This window comes from Pogona vitticeps, chromosome 5, assembly GCF_051106095.1.
Source record: "Pogona vitticeps strain Pit_001003342236 chromosome 5, PviZW2.1, whole genome shotgun sequence".
NCBI classification, from domain to species: domain Eukaryota; kingdom Metazoa; phylum Chordata; class Lepidosauria; order Squamata; family Agamidae; genus Pogona; species Pogona vitticeps.
Window position 1 is genome coordinate 145,458,010 of NC_135787.1, and position 20,288 is coordinate 145,478,297.

The following is a 20,288-nucleotide window of genomic DNA, read 5'->3' on the forward strand; positions in this document are numbered from 1 at the left end:
CGTAGAAGAAGCACAAAACAAACAGAAAGCTTACCACAATGCAAAAGGAAAGTGCTGTGATTTTATTGTGGAGGATCAAGTGTTAGTACTAAGTCCTGTCAAACACAGTAAGCTTCAGATCGTGTGGGAAGACCCTTTTGTTGTGAATCAAAAGGTTATTGCTATGAAAAACCTGGAACTGGGTTTAAGCCAAAAGTTTATCACCCAAATAGTTTAAAACCATATGAGACCAGAGATGAGATGACTTATACTTCTGTTATTTGAAAGGAACTAAGGAAAAAGAGTAAAGGATAGGAGGTAGGTAATGATCCCATTATAGCAGTGGTCTCCAACCTTGGGCCTCCAGATGTTCTTGGACTTCAGCTCCCAGAAATCCTGGCCAGCAGACGTGACAGTGAAGGCTTCTGGGAGTTGTAGTCCAAGAACATCTGGAGGCCCAAGGTTGGGGACCACTGCATTATAGAATTGCTGTGATGTGTGAATTACAATTTATTTTGTAGAATTTATGTTCAAATTTCTGATGTTCTATAGCCCCTTAGACTGTTCTTTCTTTAATTTCTGTATTAGTATCAGACGGTTGCACAATTTTAAATTATTGATGTATATGAAACATAGGTAAAATTTAAGACAAATTAAAGCATGTTTTGTTTTGATGTGTGATCAGTTTTTCTTGGATTCTTGTGTAAAAGCTTTCAGCTTTATCTTCAGTATTGGAAGTTGGAGCATACACTTGAATGATGGTTAGGTTGATAGGTTCTCTCAGAGGTCTGATGGATATTGTTCACTCAGGTTTTGCATTATAACCCCTAACGGCCTGTGCTATATCTTGTCTCAGTACTGGAACTACTCCATTTCTTCTGTTTCTCATTAGATCCCAGAAAATCTTCTACAAGAAATCGGGCCTTCTTGGTGGTGACACCAACTCTCTGGAGTCATCTCTGGGTGGAGCTACCCCTGGCTCCTTCCCTCCCAAATTTTAAGAGGCTTCTGAAGATTCATCTCTTCAGTGAAGCCTTTGAATTTACATGCCCAATACCTTTGCTCATGCTGTGCCAGCAAGCCTAATGCCGACTTATCTTTGCTAGTTGCTGCCTGGTTATAATTTTGCTTGATTGTGCCATTTTATTGTTTTATATCTACACAACCCAGGATAGTGCTAATCAATAAAAGGCCAGTATACATGTCAGAAATAAATAAATAAACTTCCAGAGTATAACACGTTGTAGTTGTCTGACTAAAAATACCCCATTCTAGTTCTTTAGTTTCACTGACACCAGGCACTAGAAATGTTTACACATTCCATTTCTTGCTTTATGGTTTTCCATTTACCTTGATTCGTACTTTTCACAACCCATGTTCCACAGCATCAGGCTTTCTTTTCACTTCTCTTCAAATCTGACACTCATTCCCTACTGCTCTATGCCAAAAATAACAAGTTTCCCTTTTCATGCCTCATCACAGCCTAAATGCAATTAGCATTTGGGCTATGGTTGTAGCAATACTGATGCTTCCCAAAGGATAGCTTCCAGCTGCTAACATGTTAAGTGTGCAAGTTTAACTAGGGATTTTTTAAACACTAGGTTCTTAAAAGTAGTGACCAGAGACTGATATTTACAAAGAGGCTGAAGAAAGGTGGGCGTGTGGCTGCTTCTAAATCAACAAAGGTATGGAAAAGTATTTCTGGGTCCTGAACAAAATTATCACATTTGTCAATTTTACTAGCTTAGTCTACTTTGCCAGAATTCAGTCTTTTTGCTCAATAGATCAAGTTACCCCTCCATAAATGATCCACAATTTTTTGTGTAGTTGCAGTTGTTGTTTGGCTGTCTACCTAGGTCTGCCTTCTTCCGTTCCTATTCACTCTATGTAATGGGAGTTTCAGGGGCGGGGGAAGAGTAAATGTAATTTAATATCTGTCCTTGAAAAGCCCTTGGACCTTCATTTCCCCACCATGTGTTTTGAAAGCATGGGAAAGAACCTTAATGGCCTTTGGGGACTATTCTGTCTCCTTGATGCTTGTGGCTTTTCCTCATTAAAGTGAGTGCATGCAGGAAAGACTACACTATTGCTTTTTGCACGAGAAAGCAATGCTGAAAAATAAGGAAAATGTATCTGTGCATTGGCAGAGAGAAGCTGGGGGTGTACGTCAAAATAAGCTCTAAATGCATTTCATATAAAATTGACACTGAGTTTTTAATCATTTCCTAGTGATGAATCTCATTTATTAAAATAAATGCAGTGCTTCTGTGCCTTGCAAATGATTCTTTGGAGAAAATATGAGTTCTTTTGTGTACAGCAGCCAAAATCCATATGAAAAGCAAAATAAGCTTACCAATGAATTAATTTCTGAATTTCATTATCTCTTTTTCTACATGCCTGTATCCACAAAAGTCAAATATTATGAACTCTAGAGACTAAACTCATTAGTCATTTATTATTTATCATTTTAATATGCTGGAATGATAGAGTATTCAGCAGCCGAAAAGATCAGCTATGGAAACCAGAGAACCCTTAATGTCACTAAACCTCAAAAGAAGCCAAGATTCATTTCTCTCTCTCACTCACTCAGATTCTCTCTCTCTCTGAGAACTTTTTCATTACATACAAGTTTACACAATGATACAGATTAAAGAGTGATATAAAGACACTGTTTCACAGTGGGACATTAGAATACAGCTTCCACAAATTTCACATGTATTGTTAAATATTGCAGATAACTGATTTTAAAACAGTCTAAAAGACTGGCTGCCAGCAGGATCATAATACTTGTCCTGTATTGAGGTAAGTATGACAACTCCATCAAGACTTATGCTTCCAAATTATGAGTGTGATTACACAGCAAGAGAAATTAATGAACTGCTGGTTTGCTCAGTGGTTTAAGTATCTGGCTGTGGAGTTGGGGCTGGGAGTTTGATTCCCTACTGTGCCTCCTTGACAGGGGCTGGACTCAATAATGCACAGGGCTCCTTCCAGCTCTGCAGTTCTAAGATGATGATGATGTCGCACCATGGAATTAAGGTATGTTTAACTTAAGTGGCCAGGCCACACTTAAATCCAACTGATGGCAGTTTTTTCTATAGCTCTACAGGTGGCGCTATTGAAAAATTGTGTTAATGGACAAGGAGACTGGCCTGTCAGCTTCCCATGCCAGGCTTTGGCTTGTTAGGCAGTTAAAACAAACTGTGGCTGACTCAATGATCCATAGGTCTCTTCAGCTCTGCAGCTCTAAGATTATTATACGAACTGCTGCTTAGTTCAATTGTTGATGTATCTAGCTATGGAGTTGGGGTTCAGAGTTTGATTGTCCACTGTACCTCCTTGACAGGGGCTGGACTCAGTGATCCATAGGGTCCCTTCCAACTCTGTACTTCTAATATGATGATGATTTAAATCATTATTGTCTGCTGTCAGTCAGTCACACTGGCTTTTTAGTGTAGAAACACCCCTAGGGCATTCATTTAGAATCCCACTGGCACTCATTTTGAAAGGCACACGAAGAGCATCTCAAGACGTAGGAATATATACGGTTCTGCACTCTCAGTGTCAATGAACTTTCTCTTTAAGCTCACTGTAATGCTTTCCTTTTCCTGTGTCTTAAGACATAACCCACATGAACTAAATATTAACACATATACAGAGCTTCCACAACACATGTTGTAGTTTGCTAGTATACCAACAGAAACCTACAGACCCTGGATGGGGGTGGTGTCTGTAAGATGCCTGTATCTCAAGCTCTGCACACATGTTTGCAGCCTAGAAGGAGATGTTTTCAGAGAAGTAGCAGTGATATTCCTATTTCATATTGTGTCACTGAAAACAAAGAACAACTGAAGTCTTGTCTCTCAAGAGCTTGGGCTACAGACAGCTTATAAAACCTCAAAAGCTCACACCGAAGTAAAATTGTTAGTCGTAAAGCTGATGCAATAGCTGTGTTTTTGTATTGCTTTTGTTCTTTTGAAAGCTTTCTATTATCTGAAAATAGTTCTTGGGGGAACCTTATATCCAGCAGGCAAGAAATATTTCTATTGACTTTTTACTTAATGACTACTTATATTTGGTTAATTGTCTTACCAATATACTATGTCTTTCCACATCTGACCTCCAGGGTCAGATGCTCAAAAAATAGGAGATACATCCCATCTGGTTAGTTTTTGTAGTTTATTTGCTTGTTGTTGTTTTTTTTAGCCAACCACTCTCATTCCTATCTAACAAAGAAAAACAATATAACAAAGGGGTGAGGAAATGTTGGCCGTCCAAATGTTAGTTGGCCATTATCTGAGTGGAAATTAAAATGTAACTTCCATGGCTCTTGGTCACCCTGCCTGAGGCTGCTGGGAGTTGGATTGCAAGCACCAGATCCCCCCACCCCACTCCACCTAACAAAAGCTAATCTAATTAAGCCTGCAAAACCACTCCTAAGACCCTCAATCAGCATATGCCCCAGGTTTCCTCACCAAATTCCTTTGCCCCATTTCTGTCATCCATTCATCCTGATTAAAAAGTTCTCAAGAACCCAAATCCTTGCTCAGTATTTTATGACATTTGGTCTGGCCCTGGTAAATCTGATAGCTACTGTGGAATCTAGATTTTCCCCTCTGAACTAATGTGGCTATTTGTCTTTAGTATTTAAATAGTTTCAGCAATTACACTTTCAATGTCTTCAGCTTCTGAAGCTCTGCATTTCCACTTAAGATATGTGATAAAGAGGGCATTCTTCTTTAAACATTTGCAGTAAGGTTGGAACAAATACTACTGTACTGAATTTGATCATAAAATCAGGACTCACCCTCTGTTTTACCCTCCCAAATGCCAGAGATTTGTATGCACACACTAACTTACCTGGGTACAACTGGGGGATTTTGAATTGCCCCATACGGTATCTGCTTCAGCAGTAGGACATGTATTCTTTTTGGTATGATTCAGTGCAAACCTAATTAGCTTGTTGTATAGCCTGTGTGGTCAATTAGCCTGAATCCAAATGGAACTGTGGGTGGTGCATCAGGTGAGTTGTGACATTAAAAGGGAGAGTGGAAGAATAAAATGGTCACCCACAGAGTTTTCGCGCCCTGCCCTCGCTTACCGGGCAGCGAAAATGGCGGCCGAATGGGGGGAATCTTCGCTTACCAGTGAGTTTTTCCCTATAGGAACGCATTAAACGGAGTCCAACTGAAATGCATGTGGGACTTCCTCTTTGCTGATGATGCAGCCATTGTTGCCCACTCTGTTGAAGACCTCCAACAACTCATGAATCGTTTTAGCAAGGCCTGCCAAGACTTTGGACTAACGATCAGCCTAAAGAAAACACAAGTCATGGGCCAGGGCATGGACTCGCCTCCCTCTATTGCCATCTACACACAAGAATTGGAGGTTGTTCATGACTTTGTGTACCTTGCCTCAACGATCTCTGACACTCTCTAGATGTTGAGCTGGATAAACACATTGGCAAAGCAGCTACCATGTTTTCTAGACTCACAAAGAGAGTATGGCTCAATAAGCAGCTGACAACATATACCAAGATCCAGGTTTATAGAGCCTGTGTCCTGAGCACACTCCTGTACTGCAGTGAGTCTTGGATCCTTTGTGCACGGCAGGAGAGGAAGCTGAACACGTTCCATATGCGTTGCCTCCGACGCATTTTTAGTATCATCTGGCAGGACAAAATTCCAAATAGAGTAGTCCTAGAACGAGCTGGAATTTTTAGAATACATACATTATTGAAACAGCGACATCTACGTTGGCTTGGGCATGTCGTGAGAATGGCTGATGGTCAGATTCCAAAGGATCTCCTGTACGGAGAATTAGTACAGGGAAATTGCTCCAGAGGAAGACCGCAGCTGTGATACAAGGACATCTGCAAGCGGGATCTGAGAGCCTTAGAAATGGACCTCAACAGATGGGAAACCCTGACATCTGAGCGTTCAGCCTAGAGGCAGGCGTTGCATCACGGCCTCTCCCAATTTGAAGAGACCCTTGTCCAGCAGGCTGAGGCAAAGAGGAAGTCACGAAAGCAGCAAAATCAGGGAGTTGTACAGGGGACAGATTGGATTTGTTTTCAATGTGGAAGGGATTGTCACTCTTGAATTGGCCTCCTCAGCCACACTAGATGCTGTTCCAAGTCCTCCATACAGAGCATGTTACCATAGTCTTTAGAGACTGAAGGATGCCTAATGTAATGCTAGGCTGATGTATTGCCATATCAATATACCACTTACTTTATTTAACAAAAGAGGGGGCAAGGAAAGCCACCCCAGCCCTCTGAATGAGGGTTGGGAGAAAAGGCAGGGGAGGGAGCTATGTGGACTAGATGGGGTCAACCAGCACAAGGCAGTGCAGCCCCAATAGAGCCAGAGCTGAGGAAAAAGCAGGAAAGGGGGGATTATCTCCCTTCTGTCTCTCCCACTTTCACTCCAAAGTTTTTCCCAGGTCTTGCAGCTGTCCTCACCTGCTGTTGCTGGTGCCTCCTTACTTGTGACTAAACCAGAAAAACCTTGGTCTGTGTGGACTTGTAGCATGGGAGAAGAGGACGTGCAACTCTATTTCCCACGTAGATGAAAGCATTATTGGAGGGAGAGTTTTAAAAGATCACACTTGAGCTAAGAACAAATTGCTCAGTGAGGATAGTCCCTATGACTCTTTGCGTGGGAGACAAGTTAACTTGGTCCCCAGGGCAGAAAACAAACCAACAAAAACCCTACAAGTGCCTCTTCCTTCCTGTGGCAGTAAAATGAAATAACAAAAAATTAAGCAATTCATCATCTGTCTCCTATTTATCATGCTGCCCTTTCATCCCTCCCCAGAAAGATCAGGACCACACCCACCAGAAAGACCACTGTTAATGACTGTTAATGACCTAGGACAATGGGTGGAGAAGGGCTGCAGAGGTGGAATTTTCACTCCCCCTCCCCCCAGTCCTTTGTCTTTCTAATGAGCCTATTCAGACCAGGGGGAAGTGAAAGGAAGGTGGGGGATATATCAGGGATCTCCTACCAACTCTCCTCAGACTGAAGAAGCTGCTTGAATGAGTAGGGAAACCTTTCAACCTAACAAGAAAGAAGTCCAGCTGCCATGGGTCAACTTCCAGATAACCTCACCTGGGTGACTTCGAATCTTCACAGATAAACTCACCATGATGTCTAAAAAGTGCCATCTGGGGTAGCTATTTTGCTCTGCCTAAGGACTGGCTGTACATGTCATGCAATGTGGCACTGCATATAAACTTGCCTTCTCTGAAGATAACTATTACATTTGGCAGATTTAAGTCCCAAATCAGTAATTCTAGCTATAGAGAATTTAGACACCAAGATTTTGAGTTTCGTATCAGAATCTGAGCTTTTGGTAGGTCCCCCCGAACCCCAATATTTTTATAAGTAAGCCATGCTTCTTTTCTAAACAGTGCTTCTTGCGAGGCCAACAGGTAAGAAGAGTCCTATCACTACTGAGGTTTGCTGACTGGTTTCTATAAATAAAGTGCCTACTAGAAAGTTTAAGTAAAAGTTTTCTTTTTATTTTGGGCTAGAGCCAGATTTCACCATTAGGCTTTGCTAATTCTTCTTCTCTTGTATTTCTGTTTTCTATTTTATTCCAGTAAAAAAGCGGGAAGTTGTGTGGCAATGAATGTAAGAAATTTAGTTACACAAAAAAGCCCAATTTTCCAGTTTTTTCAGTGAAATGGTTTGGAATGGTATAGATTTTTGGCAAGTTTTTGTTTTACATCCCAAAGCAGAATTTTCAATACAATCTTAAATTCTAAATCTGACAAGCTGCACTTCACTTCATCTTTTCCTTAAAGGCTAGAAAGCTTAGAGAAGAGGGGCCATTTAATATTTGGATGTTTGGAGATTGTCCAGTTATTAGCAGTAAACCTTATTGGTTCTTTCAAACAAAATTCTAGCTGTATTTTTTGAAAATCTGAGACAAGTTAAATAATATTCCATGGGTAGACTGCTGAATATGTTTCCTCCTTCTTATTACAATTCTCCACGTACTAGTTAAGGTGTCTCTGTCTTTTATTTTTTTAAAAATGGATATACTTTTAAACACATTTCAGACTCAACAATGAGAATTTCTCTATGACATGTCTTTGCCCTGTGTTAACTTCACTAATTTGACCAGTGCCCTTTTAGGCATAAACTTTTAAAAGAAATAATAATATTACAAATATTTCTAGCATGTGGGACACGTAATAAATGAACAAATGTCTAGACATATGTAGTAAGTCTGACATAAGTAGGTGACGGAGTAGCAATACATTTATGTACTATGTCTATTTAATCAATAGCAATGTCCAAATGCAAATTAAAAAGAAGCAGAATATAAAGTATTTTAATGATATAAATGATATATGTTGTAAATGATATAAACTGCAATAATAAAACAGTAATAATAAATTACAAATCATATTTTTTTCAAAATCTATCTATATATATACTTCTGATCATGACAGTATTTACTGTTAATATGAATAGCAAATTAAACCTGTTAATCAATTAAGCATATCAAACTTTCCCATCATCAGTACTTACATAATCACACTTCATTTTTGGACAGACTCATACCTGCTGCTCATTAGTATATTTGAAATGAGAAAGCAGTACATTAATTTCAGAGTCCTTAAACTTTCCTTTGAAATGCCTGCAGGCATTTACACATGACATACTATGGGATTACACCACCACAGATAATCCCGGAAAACACAAATAGGATGACAGGATTAAAATATATAGTTAGCTCACTGATTTGAAATCAGCGTCATTCACATCCTCTACACTACTCACTCTGAATGGCGCACATTCTCATGTGTACACTACTCATGTTGAATGTTATACAGCCAGAACTGTACCATCCATGCACCAAGAAGTCTACATTGGTGGGAATGGAGAATTCCAGAGGTGCAAAAGAAGGGGGGGAAATCAAAATGGTGGAACAGACAGAGTAGTCCAGGAAGAATGCTCAGAGGCCGTGGAACGCTGATGGTCTAGATCTGGAGCTGTGTGGAGAGATAGAATGGAGTAGCCCAGGGAAGATGGTGGCTGAATTACTATAACCCTGAGGAGGCCTACAGGGCAACATTGTGTTACAGACCCACTTGTTCGTGCCACAGTAGCATATTTACAGGAATGCACAGGAACATTTTAAGATTGCCACTAACAATTTGCTTTTTAAAGATTATAAACATTCATATTATGAATTTAATCAATTGCTCTAAAGATGTAGTCTGATAACTATTAAAATATTAACAGTTATCTATTAAAATACTCCATTTTAAAGGAGTTTTTAAAAAAAATATACCGTATTTTTCCGTGTTTAAAATGACACTTTTTTCTTAAATAATTTGAGAAAAAAATGAGGGCTGTTTTATACACGGAAGGCAGCTCTTTACCACTGCCTTTTGCGAAGGCACAGGGCTTTAGCAAAAAGGAAGGGGAACTAAACTCTGTAGCTTCTCAAAAGGCGAGGGAGCACTGGGCTTAGCAAAAAGGAAGGGAGCCCTCGCCTTTTGAAAAGGCACAGGGTATAGCAAAAAGGAAAGGGAGCAACGGCTCCTCTTTCTTTTTGCTAAGCTCAGCACGCCCTCGCCTTTTGAGAAGGCCACTTTGACAGCCTCTTTCCTTGCCTTTTGCCAAGGTACGGGGCTTAGCAAAAAGGGAGCACTATGATCCCTGCTTTTTCTAACTTGGGGGTAGAAAAGAGGGGGTTTGTCTTATACTTTGGGTCTTCTTATAAACGGAAAAATACAGTAACTACCGCTTTCATTTTCTATATTTTCTACAGAAAAATATCAGAATAAAGCAACATTTTGTTATTGTATGAATCAGAATACCTGAATAGGGGTGAGCTATCATACATTTCTGGGGGGGGGGGGGAAGCATTCACTGTATCTTCTGCCTCTGAGTGAAACATTTTAAAAAATACTCTCTTGGCATTCTTGTGCTCCCTTTACTCCAGTTGTCTCTTTGCAGGAAAAAGGTTAACTGTCCATGACTTCCAGGTAGGGACATATTATTGTCTCAGTGAACAATTCAGAGGACAGAAAGTTTGTAGGAAATGGTTAGCAGCCTAGTTAACAGAGAAGACTCCTTGGAAAAGACTTTGATGTTGGGAAAGTGTGAAGGCAAGAGGAGAAGGGGACGACCGAGGATGAGATGGGTGGACAGTGTCATCGAAGCAACCAACATGAATTTGACACAACGCCGGGAGGCGGTGGAAGATAGGAGGGCCTGGCGTGCTCTGGTCCATGGGGTCACGAAGAGTCGGACACGACTAAACGACTGAACACACACACACACTAGTTAACAGTTAGTGAACTCCAACTCTCATCCAGTTAAATTTAAGCTGCGGCAAACAAATGTTTTAATCATTCAGTTTTCAGAGCCTTATCAGGAAAAAGTAGGAAAATCCTATCCATTATTTTATTCCTGCTTTCTCCTCCCCATCTTGGTTGGGAGCTTTCGAGAGGAGGAAATAACTACATGATTTCTTGCAGACCCCATTTCTCACCCACCAAAACCCTTCTCTTGCTTCCCCCCCGCCCTTATAATCTCACCCCCCCCTCCTTCTGTTTTATAACTTATTGATTCCCATGTGGATCCCAGCAATAGCCTTTGGAAGTCTAAATTTAGTTTTCTGGGATACATAAAGAGCTTCTGTGTGGTATTTTGCGTGGAACACAGGAAGAACATCATCTTGATGAGAAAAAGAGCACCACCTACTTCTAAGCCATCCTTATTACCTGTTGGTTTAAAATATTCTGACTTTGTACTTTAAGGCTGATTAAATAACTAAAACACTGGGGATTGCATTCATACATTTAAGGATCTACACTCTACACTTCCCCCAGGAAAAGTATTTACAGTTGCTTCACAGTGCAAAACAATTCAGATTTATCTGAATAAATACCATCTCATCTTATTCCTGTAATATGGGCTTGTTTATTTATCCATTAAATGTATTGTCTATCTTTTCTCCAAATTATTTGCTGCTCATTAAAATACCTACATATTAACTGTTACTGCTGATCTCTGGAACAGATGGTAGATGTCAGGAACTGTACTAGAAAAGTCCCAGAAAAAGGTGACATGCTGAAAAATAGTATGACTCCACAAGCTGACCTCTTACACTTCTTGTGTAACTGGGCAAGTCATCATACACTTCTGTGTTGTAACCAGGCAAGGCATCATAAAGTATTATGTGCTTAAACACGCAACATCTTCAATCCATCTCACCTTAAGTGAATCAGCCCTACACTGTACACAAGAGTACAATCCAAAATCTCTTTCAACCCTAACACTCCTTGTCAGCTTTGCCAGACAGATGGTCACACAATTATGCTTAGATTTCTGATTGATAATGACAGTTAAGTGCTTTTGGGGCAGCTGCACTGTTGATCTCTTTCTTCATTGGTCTACCAGTCCAATTCAGAAAACTCTTCTGTCTTACTCACCTAGGCAGTAGGAGAACTTAATGAAGAAATGCACTTACCTACTTCTGTAAAAAATGTAAGCATCATGTGTAACAATGTAATTCCGTGCTTCTGATGCCCTTTCTGAACATCTTGAAAGCAGGTAGTTGAAATATAGTGGAGCTGCTGAGTCCAGATACTTGAAAACACAACATTATCCAGAGCTCTAAAATGTTCCTTTTTTGTATTATAATTCTAATAATTCATCAGTCATCATCATGGAAATATGGCCATGGAGCTGTGGAATTCTGAGATTTGGTAACCCACAGAAGTAACTTTTCTATGGCAATAGTGTATGAAAAGAGAAAATACAGTTTGGTTTAATTTTATTACAGTCCCTCCATTTGAAATATGGTGAGTGCAATGAGGGATCTTAAATCTTTTCATCATTTGGATGACTTTCCAATGGAGATCCACTTGGTAGGTGAAGATCTTTTTATTCCCTTGGGCATTCTAAATATTCCAGTTCTTCCCCCCATGTTGTTGTTTTTTTCCAAAAGAAAAACCACATGTAATTTGCTGTTAGTTATGTTTACTCTCTCAATTTAATATGTATTTGTTGGTAAGCCTCCCTTGTAACATGTTGAAGAGTAGAGCAAAAACATGTCTAAAATATGCAGACAGCTTCCCCTGTGTACGGTTTCCAAACAGCTTAGGGGCTCTGCTCGTGTTGACTCTGGTGCTCAGAAGCTCTGAGGAAAAGCCAAGTTGTGTTCTTGACTACCAGCCAATCTCATAAGAACATAAGAAGAGATGTGCTTGATCAGACCTAAGGCTTATCTTGTCCAGCTTTTTGAAAAGCCCACAGCAGGACACCCATACAACAGCACTGTGCTGCTGCTACTCAGATTTTCCATCCACTGGTGTATGGAGTCACATTGCCCTCATGAGCTGTGGCAACCACTGCTACACCTTATGCTAATGAACTGCATTGTTTAAACATGCACTGTGTGAATAAATACTTCCTTTTATTTAAAGGCTTCCACCACTCAGTTTCAATTGTTGCCTGTGGATTTCATTATTACATGTTGGACGGTGTCATCGAAGCAACCGACATGAATTTGACCCAACTCCGGGAGGCAGTGGAAGACAGGAGGGCCTGGCGTGCTCTGGTCCATGGGGTCACAAAGAGTCGGACACGACTAAACGACTAAACTAAGACGATATCCTTCAAAAGGTGCATATATATCTAGTGAATGGTTTAGAATGCCTGACTGGGTTTTTTTTGTATATGTGTGTGCTGGGGGAGGTGTCTTTTAAGGCTAACGCTTCTGTTAGTGACACTACGGAGTATTAGCTAGGTTTCAGGTGTTAAAAGATGCCAAGGAGATGCTGGCAATCACCTGAGAAGTTTCATAAGCTCGTTTGGAAATTAGTGGAAATGCCATTGCCTCCTTGAGAAATAAAAGTCACTGCACTCCCACTGCTCCCTCATCATACCTCACTGGAACAAATTTCATCTCAAATCCACAGGAACAAATGCTTGATGTGATTGTGTTTGTAACCGTGGTCATTTGAAAATCACAGCTCTTCTCTTGGAGGTATGGATTCTCCTGTACTGTATTAGAAAAGATAAGAGTTTGGGCTTGTTTGGACCTTAACTCCAAGAACTGCTCCAAACAACATGGCCAGTGGCCTCCTGCATTCTGGACGTTGCGCTTAAAAACTGTAATCTTTCTAAGCTCTGGCTGACCCTTATAATTGTTTCTGACTTTTCAACAAAAAGACCGTTGGGAAGGCACTGGAAGTTGTGCACATTTCCCATGGCCAGGTCTCACGAGGCCTTGATAAATCTAAGACAGCAAAGAAAAATCTTAGGGCAAGCAGCACTTCAGGAGATAGCTTAAACTCTGTGCATCTATCTCTAGGTCTCTCCAATGGGCAGTATGTGTCACTGGCGGAGTGTGAAGGCGCTTGTGTGTGTTGATGCAATTGACATGGAGTTCAGGGACCCATTGGCTCTATCCCCACCCCCCACTTGACATTCCGGGCTTTGTAATACACAATGTGTCATGCCACCCAAAGTAACACAGAAAGTGGAGCATCAGCACTGTGACTCAGGAGCTTTCTTATTGCACTACTCCTAGCAACAGCAGTGCAATCAACTACTAGAAAAATGCTCACAGCTTTCAACCCTTGCTTGTCCTGCCTTAGTGACATTACATGGGGCCATATCCCTTGTCTCAGGTTTTGGCCTTCAAATCTCATGGAATGGAATGCTGCTGATCTGTCAGCTCTACTACCAACAGGCACAAATTATAAAGTATTACCCAAGAATAGCTGGACAAAGGGAGGATCACCACCAAAATCTAATGCACAGCTTAGTGACTAAGATACCAGTGATGAATTTGAGCTCTCCCTCATACCAGAAAATGTAGGTCCCTTACTAGTTATGCTAGTTATGCAAATGAAGACTTGAAACAACAAAGAATGCAGAAAATGGCTAAAGCAGCACTAAAAAAACAAAAACAAAAAACGGAAGACTGTAAGGTTGGGCTTTGCCAGCTCAAGCCAACTTCAAATGACATTTCGAGGCAGTGGTCAGAAACTGAAACCCAAAAGGATACAAAATATTATTTATTATTTTTGTCACTGTGGGTTTAATATCACAGCTGAACCCAATTTCTCGTTTCCAAGTTTCACTGTAATTTTTTTCGTTGAGGGCTGCACTTGAAGAAGGGGGTCCTTCTCTCCTTTGGAAGTTCCTACAGCTCAGCCTGAAGAGAGACCATAAGACCACTCCCTCCCCTCCCCCAAATTATCTACTATCCCATGGTCTCAGGGTATCCCTGGAAATTCAGCAGAATCTCTTGGATGCTGTGGGTTTTAAGAACTGATGCTACAAGTTGAAAACACATCCCCATTGTTAAAGCCCTGGCTTATTTGTGCTAAAATTTGGTTGTTCAAATAATGACAGATATAATAGAAGACGAGTTTCAAACTGCTATGAACAGCAGAGGCGGTAAATTCCAAGCAATTTAAAAGTGTTAGATAGAGAGCCTACTAGATTCTTATGTAGCACAGTGGTTAAATTGCAGCACTGCTGCCAAGACTCTGCTCCTGACCTAATTTCAATGCCAGCGGGCTCAGGCAGTCAGCTCAAGGCTGACTCAGCCTTCCATCCTTCCAAGATTGGTAAATTGAATACCCAGCTTGCAATGTGTAGCCTGCATAACTTAATTATAAACCACCCAGAGAGTGCTTTGAGTATTTTGGGGAACTATATATGCAGCACATTTTGCTTTATAGTTACCATTTCACAGTTCCTTCCCAAAGATTAGCTGAGCTACCAAGATACAGATCTTAGTCCCAAACTAGATTTATATTCATTCTCCCCGGAATTTGTCTGTTTCGGAATCAGTATGTAAGTTCCCAGTGGGGTATCTGGAACTGTAAATTCAGTTATGAATGAAACTACTGAGCACAAGAAGATACAATAAATCTAAAGCAAAATGAAATATTAAAAATAATCATGGGTGGACTAAGCAAAAGTATGAGAGTGAAATGGCAATATATCTAGAACTTTGTGGAGTAATATTTGCTGTCTGGCCTATTCTTTTCAATGAGCAATATTCAGAGCAACTGTTAGCAAAATCAATATGATGATGAAAAAGTCAATTTGTTTAACAATGGAAACAAAGATTTACATAAATCATTGAACCTGTTTTAGAACTCTCCTTTGATATATATCACTGTATTTTTTTTTAATGCCCTGCTTGAAAACTCACCATTTCATTGCCTGGAAATATCTATTTGTACACAAAGCATTACACTCAATTGATCTGATGTTAGACTGTTGGACAAAGGATGGGTCTGTGAAAGTAATGCACACTGATGAAGTAAAGAAAGTGATTAAACTGAAGGTGTACAGAAAGCTGAGCACCGACCTGTAAGTATACTAAACATAATTAGACTCTAGATGGCTAAAATTAATTAATGCTTTAATGGAAGGTGTCTGGTGTGATGCTAATGAATGTGCTTCTTTTTTCTTTCTTTAATCTATGTGCTGCCCCTTAGTGCAAGCACTTATTTTGGGTGATTTACAGATTAAAACTAAAACAAGGCCCAATATTTAATACAGATTCAATATGGCAATTGACAATATGGGTTGAAAACTCATACAAAATAAGAACATATATATATATTAAAAAGTATTAGCAGCATCAAATGGATAGATTACTGAATATACTTTTGTATAATTCTGTTTTCACTAATTTCCTGAACGTATGGAGGGAAGGACCCTGGCATAGATCAGTTGGTAGCTTATTCCCATGATTGGGGGCTACCACCAAAAAGGCCTACCACCAAAAAGCGGAAAGGGAAGGGGAGGAGGATGAGAGGAAAAGAAAGTGAGGGGATGGGTTTAGGTGCCTGAGGGGAGGGCAAGGCAGTGGATAGGTGTTGGCTTTTTTGGCAAGCCTAGTGCTTTTTTGTTTTTTAAAATTCCTGCTATCCGGTAGCAGGATATTTTTTAAAAATGCAGATGGACCATTCATATACACAGAATTCATTCCAATGAATCGAATCCATACCAAAATAAACAGACCTCAGGCACAGGAGTGGAAAAACCCGCTTCCCTGGCACAGTGCTCTGTGGATGCATACTTTCTGTGTACACTAACATTTAAATCATGTTTTTAAAAAGGAGAACCCAATCCAACAGTGGTTTTTATTGTCAGTAGAACCCTTAGATTCAATTTGAGGGAATCTGTAGACTTATATTGGGCCCAACAGCTATGTGGGTGGCTCCACTGAATTCTAGTATTTCTGTCTCTCAATTCATTGTCTCTCCCCAGCTCCTACCTAGCCTTCATCAAAAAAGCTGTGATCCAGACAGCAATGCCCCCCCATGCTACTGCTTTTGGTGGCTTACTGAAACGACCTGGCAGGAGAAGTGGAAACAGGTCCCACAACACCATCTGTGATTCTCCTTCTTTCATCTGGCAACATACTTTAGAATACATTTAAATAAATATTGCATATTTACATGCTTGTGATCCAGACTGTTTATTTTAAACAAAATGTTTACTGGTTGTTGTGGGGTTTTTGGGCTCTTTGGCCGTGTTCTGAAGGTTGTTCTTCCTGACGTTTTGCCAGTCTCTGTGGCCGGCATCTTCAGAACACGGCCAAAGAGCCCGAAAAACCCACAACAACCATTAGATCCTGGCCGTGAAAGCCTTTGCAAATACAAAATGTTTACCTTTACAAAATACTCTCTGTTGCATCAGAGACACCTGCCAAGTACTTGGATAAGAATCCAGTATGACAGCTTCTAAAGATACATGTGTGCATTTCCCTTCCTGGACCACAACATTCTATTTCTCAGAATTTTGGCAAAGAAAGGTGTCTTTATAATGTACAACAGACTCTTGGACAACAACACATACTACTCATTGGTTTAATTTCTTTCCCCATACTTAATGTCAGGTATGTACTGTAGCTCTCCATTCTCTTTCTCTGACTACCGTATCTCTTAATTGCACAACTTACAGACACCATCTCCTACAGGTGCTAAAGAAATTCCCTGCAATAATGCTTGAAGTGGAGAGGGATAATCCAAGATTTTAAATGGCAACCATAGCTCTTCCTATGAAATAAGCTAGCCTGCTGCCCCAAGGGAAGCACCAAACAGGGATGGGGACAGGCATCAATTTATGGATGGTATTTTTCGAGGGTTGTTTTTTTTTCTGATACAGCTTTATTGTAATACCCCATTTAAGCTTAAACAGCAATTTAACATCAGCTTAAATGCAACATTTCCTTTCTCCTTCTCAAGCTTCAATGTTAGGTTTTTTGAGCTCACTAACTGTTAATCTGTTTCTACTAAATTTTCCATCTCTGTAAGAATGTGTATATGTCTAAAGGTATTCTGGTACTCATATGTACAACAAATTGGTGGGCATGGGTTGCAGGGCATTAGTCATTTGTCTCAGTCTGCCAGATACTTTGGGCTTGCTCTAGAGGCCTACCTGAATTCATCCAAGTATAGGTTTTGGAACCTAAGATAAGGAAACTCAGGGAAGAACATTTTGGTCCCTCTTTGAAGTCTTGCCAGTGGATCCTGCAGTGGTGCCTCCCATGCTTTGTTGAAAGGCCTCTCAGGGATCACTGGCAGCCACATTCTTTTTACAAACTTCTGTTAGCTTTTCTTATGATCCACATCTCCTGTTGCTTCTGTATTTGCAAAAATGTAAAGCTGTGAGCTTCCCCCCCCCCCATTTATCCAGCATGGAGCAGTTGTTCTTTTGGATTACACCTTCCAGAATCCCCCACTGGCAAAGGTAACTGGAAGCTTATAATCCAAACATGTAACTTTTCCATGCTGTGGTCTTTTCTCCAGGTAAGGTCTTGATGAGTTCCCAAGGAATGTTACATTTGAATCATTTCGGGAGCACAACTGCTACCCTTAGACGTTCCATGGCTTGAGCCATTTTGCTACTTGAGCCAAAATACAAGATGATGCCTCTCCCTGATGTACAGAAGCTGACTAGACTAGCAGCTGAATCTTACTTTGACACCAACAGTGGGACAACGCCTGCTGCAACACTTAAAGGTTGAAGGCTTGTCAAGGAGATGATAGGCCATGAGGTACACACAGCTCTGTATTCCAACATGTTATACTTCTGGCTCCTCAGTATCTTCTGTACTCCTGGCTCCTTAATATCATCTGTATAAGGCAACTGCCTCTTTCTGCCCAAAGGTGGATGAAGTTTATCCCTACAAATATTGTTGGATTACAACCTCCAGCATTCTTCACTACTGGCTATATTGGTTCAAGCTGGTGAAAGTCACCATTCAACACCATCTGGAGGCTTGCATTTTACCCATCCTTGGTCTTACAGTAGGGCTGGTCCCGTATATCTATTCCTAACATGAGGACTCCTAAATTCTGCCTTTCCCCTTGAACCCTTATTACTTCTCTCGTTAATTCCTGCATGTGTTTCCTTCTTCTGTTGGCATTTTTTCTGCCAGCACAAAGGACAACCTTTGCCATCTGCCAGAAATTACCTATAATGTGAGATTTACATTTCCTGTAATGATAGTGTAAAAAAAAAAAATCCAAATTAAGGTTTCTTCATCCTCTAATATGTATGTTTAAAGCCAATACTACATTAAAAATAATGTTGTGTTCTCTCTGTCCCTCACTCCAGCCTGATTTTGTGTTTTAGAAAGAGGATGGCAAAAATAAAGCAAATATGCCTTGGGGATGTTTTAGTGTACATTAGACTCTAACACAATCTTCCCTGCCATCTCCACAAAGACTGAGCGCAAACACAATGCCAATGTAATAGTTCATCTCGCAATTATCCTCGCTGAAATGCACTGAAGGAAGCAAGAATGAAATGAGGCCAACCAACGCACCCTCCCCAAACTTCTCTGTGCAAACAAAATATAGAATGACAGAATTGGATACAAGCTGGAGGCTACCAAAGGCTACTTGTGAGGCATGCAAACATGTGCTCTGCCTATTAGAATAATTCACACAAACACACAGAAAACATGGGAGGCACTAGGCATCTTTTCTTCAGAAAAGATTTTAGGATCTAAGAGCTGCATGCCTTGAAGGACTAAGACTGCAGTAAAACTGTGCCAAGTGATAAAAAGGAAAGTCAACAAATTCAAAGGAGGGCAGGGAATTATGGAACATGATGTTGAATTGTAAGAAACATGCATACATATTGTTCTACTTCCACAGTGTACACGGCTAAACAGTTTGCCTAGGTACAAATGTTCTATGTCTATTCTGATGGAGAAAATCAGAGTAAAACATATTTCTCACTTTAGCAAGATAGGGTAGTGCTGGATTAGCCTGAAAATGGACTGGACCCTTCCCATTTCCTATGAATATCCCTTCTCTTTTAGGAGAAAGAGCTTACAGGAGGAGATTAAGTGGTGGAAAGGTTGTGGTTTGTAAAATTTCTAAAATTGTCAGGTAGAAAAAAACAGTAGACCTATCTTATATTGTCTGAGAGCACAGAACCAAAAAGACAGACATTAAAGTCAAGCCAGTTTCACTAATAATGAGCAGGGGAAATGACCCAGTGACAAGAGCTGTCCTACAAAAATGGACTGCCTCGGAAGGTAGCAAACATTCCTCTCCTCAGTGTATCTGAGAAGAGGTTGGATGACCCTCTACCAGGGATGCCATGGTTGCCCAATGCATTTCAGACCCAGTATTCAGCAGGGAACCAGGTGAGATGAGCTGTTGAGGGGAACACAATACATGTGTATTGTATTTTTGTATTTTTGCTATGAACATGTAAGTTCCAGCAGAGCTTCAACAAAAAAGAAGAAAGTCTAAAACTCAACAAAGTCTGGCTCCCAGCACTGAAAAATACACCGTGCAAAATGTCAAGGAACTCTACCCAGCCACAAGGACCGGTGATCACTGCACACAAAAGACCAGCTAATGACACCCATCAATCACAGTGACAGATAATCTTTCCCCTTATCACAACAATACCCCACAACAAAAAACACGCTGATCACCATAATCACCCAATCTCCTGAAAAGGACAAAAGCTGATGTCACAGCTATAACTACTCCACTATCCCACAAACTGCACCAGAGCATAGACAGAGTTCTGACTCCTGTCCTCTGAAGATGCCAGACACAGAGACTGGTGAAACGTTAGGAACTAAAACCTTAAGAAGACAGCCAAACAGCCCGGAAAACCCACAACAACCATCAGATCCCAGCCGTGAAAGCCTTCAAGAATACATCTTCATACTGTGCCCTCTGAGCCCTGCTGTCACCTGGGAATGGCTGGAGATAGGTGCCCAGACTTTAAAGAAATCTGACATAAAAAGAAAACTTTATTCTCCTCTAC

General features: G+C 40.5%; 1 protein-coding gene across 2 annotated transcripts in view; it reads right to left on the reverse strand.

The window, feature by feature from the left end:
- Positions 1–20,288, reverse strand: part of PTPRR (protein tyrosine phosphatase receptor type R) — a 130,264-nt gene that overhangs the window by 78,430 nt on the left and 31,546 nt on the right. The window contains exon 1 of one of the 2 annotated variants that reach the window (XM_073000378.2): positions 8,523–8,609. The exons of the other annotated variant lie outside the window; for it this stretch is intronic. Within the exon in view, the coding sequence (XP_072856479.2) occupies positions 8,523–8,537 (15 nt within the window). The 5' untranslated portion in view covers positions 8,538–8,609. Of the gene's footprint in view, positions 1–8,522; positions 8,610–20,288 lie in introns of those variants that run through there. 2 annotated transcript variants of the gene reach the window in all.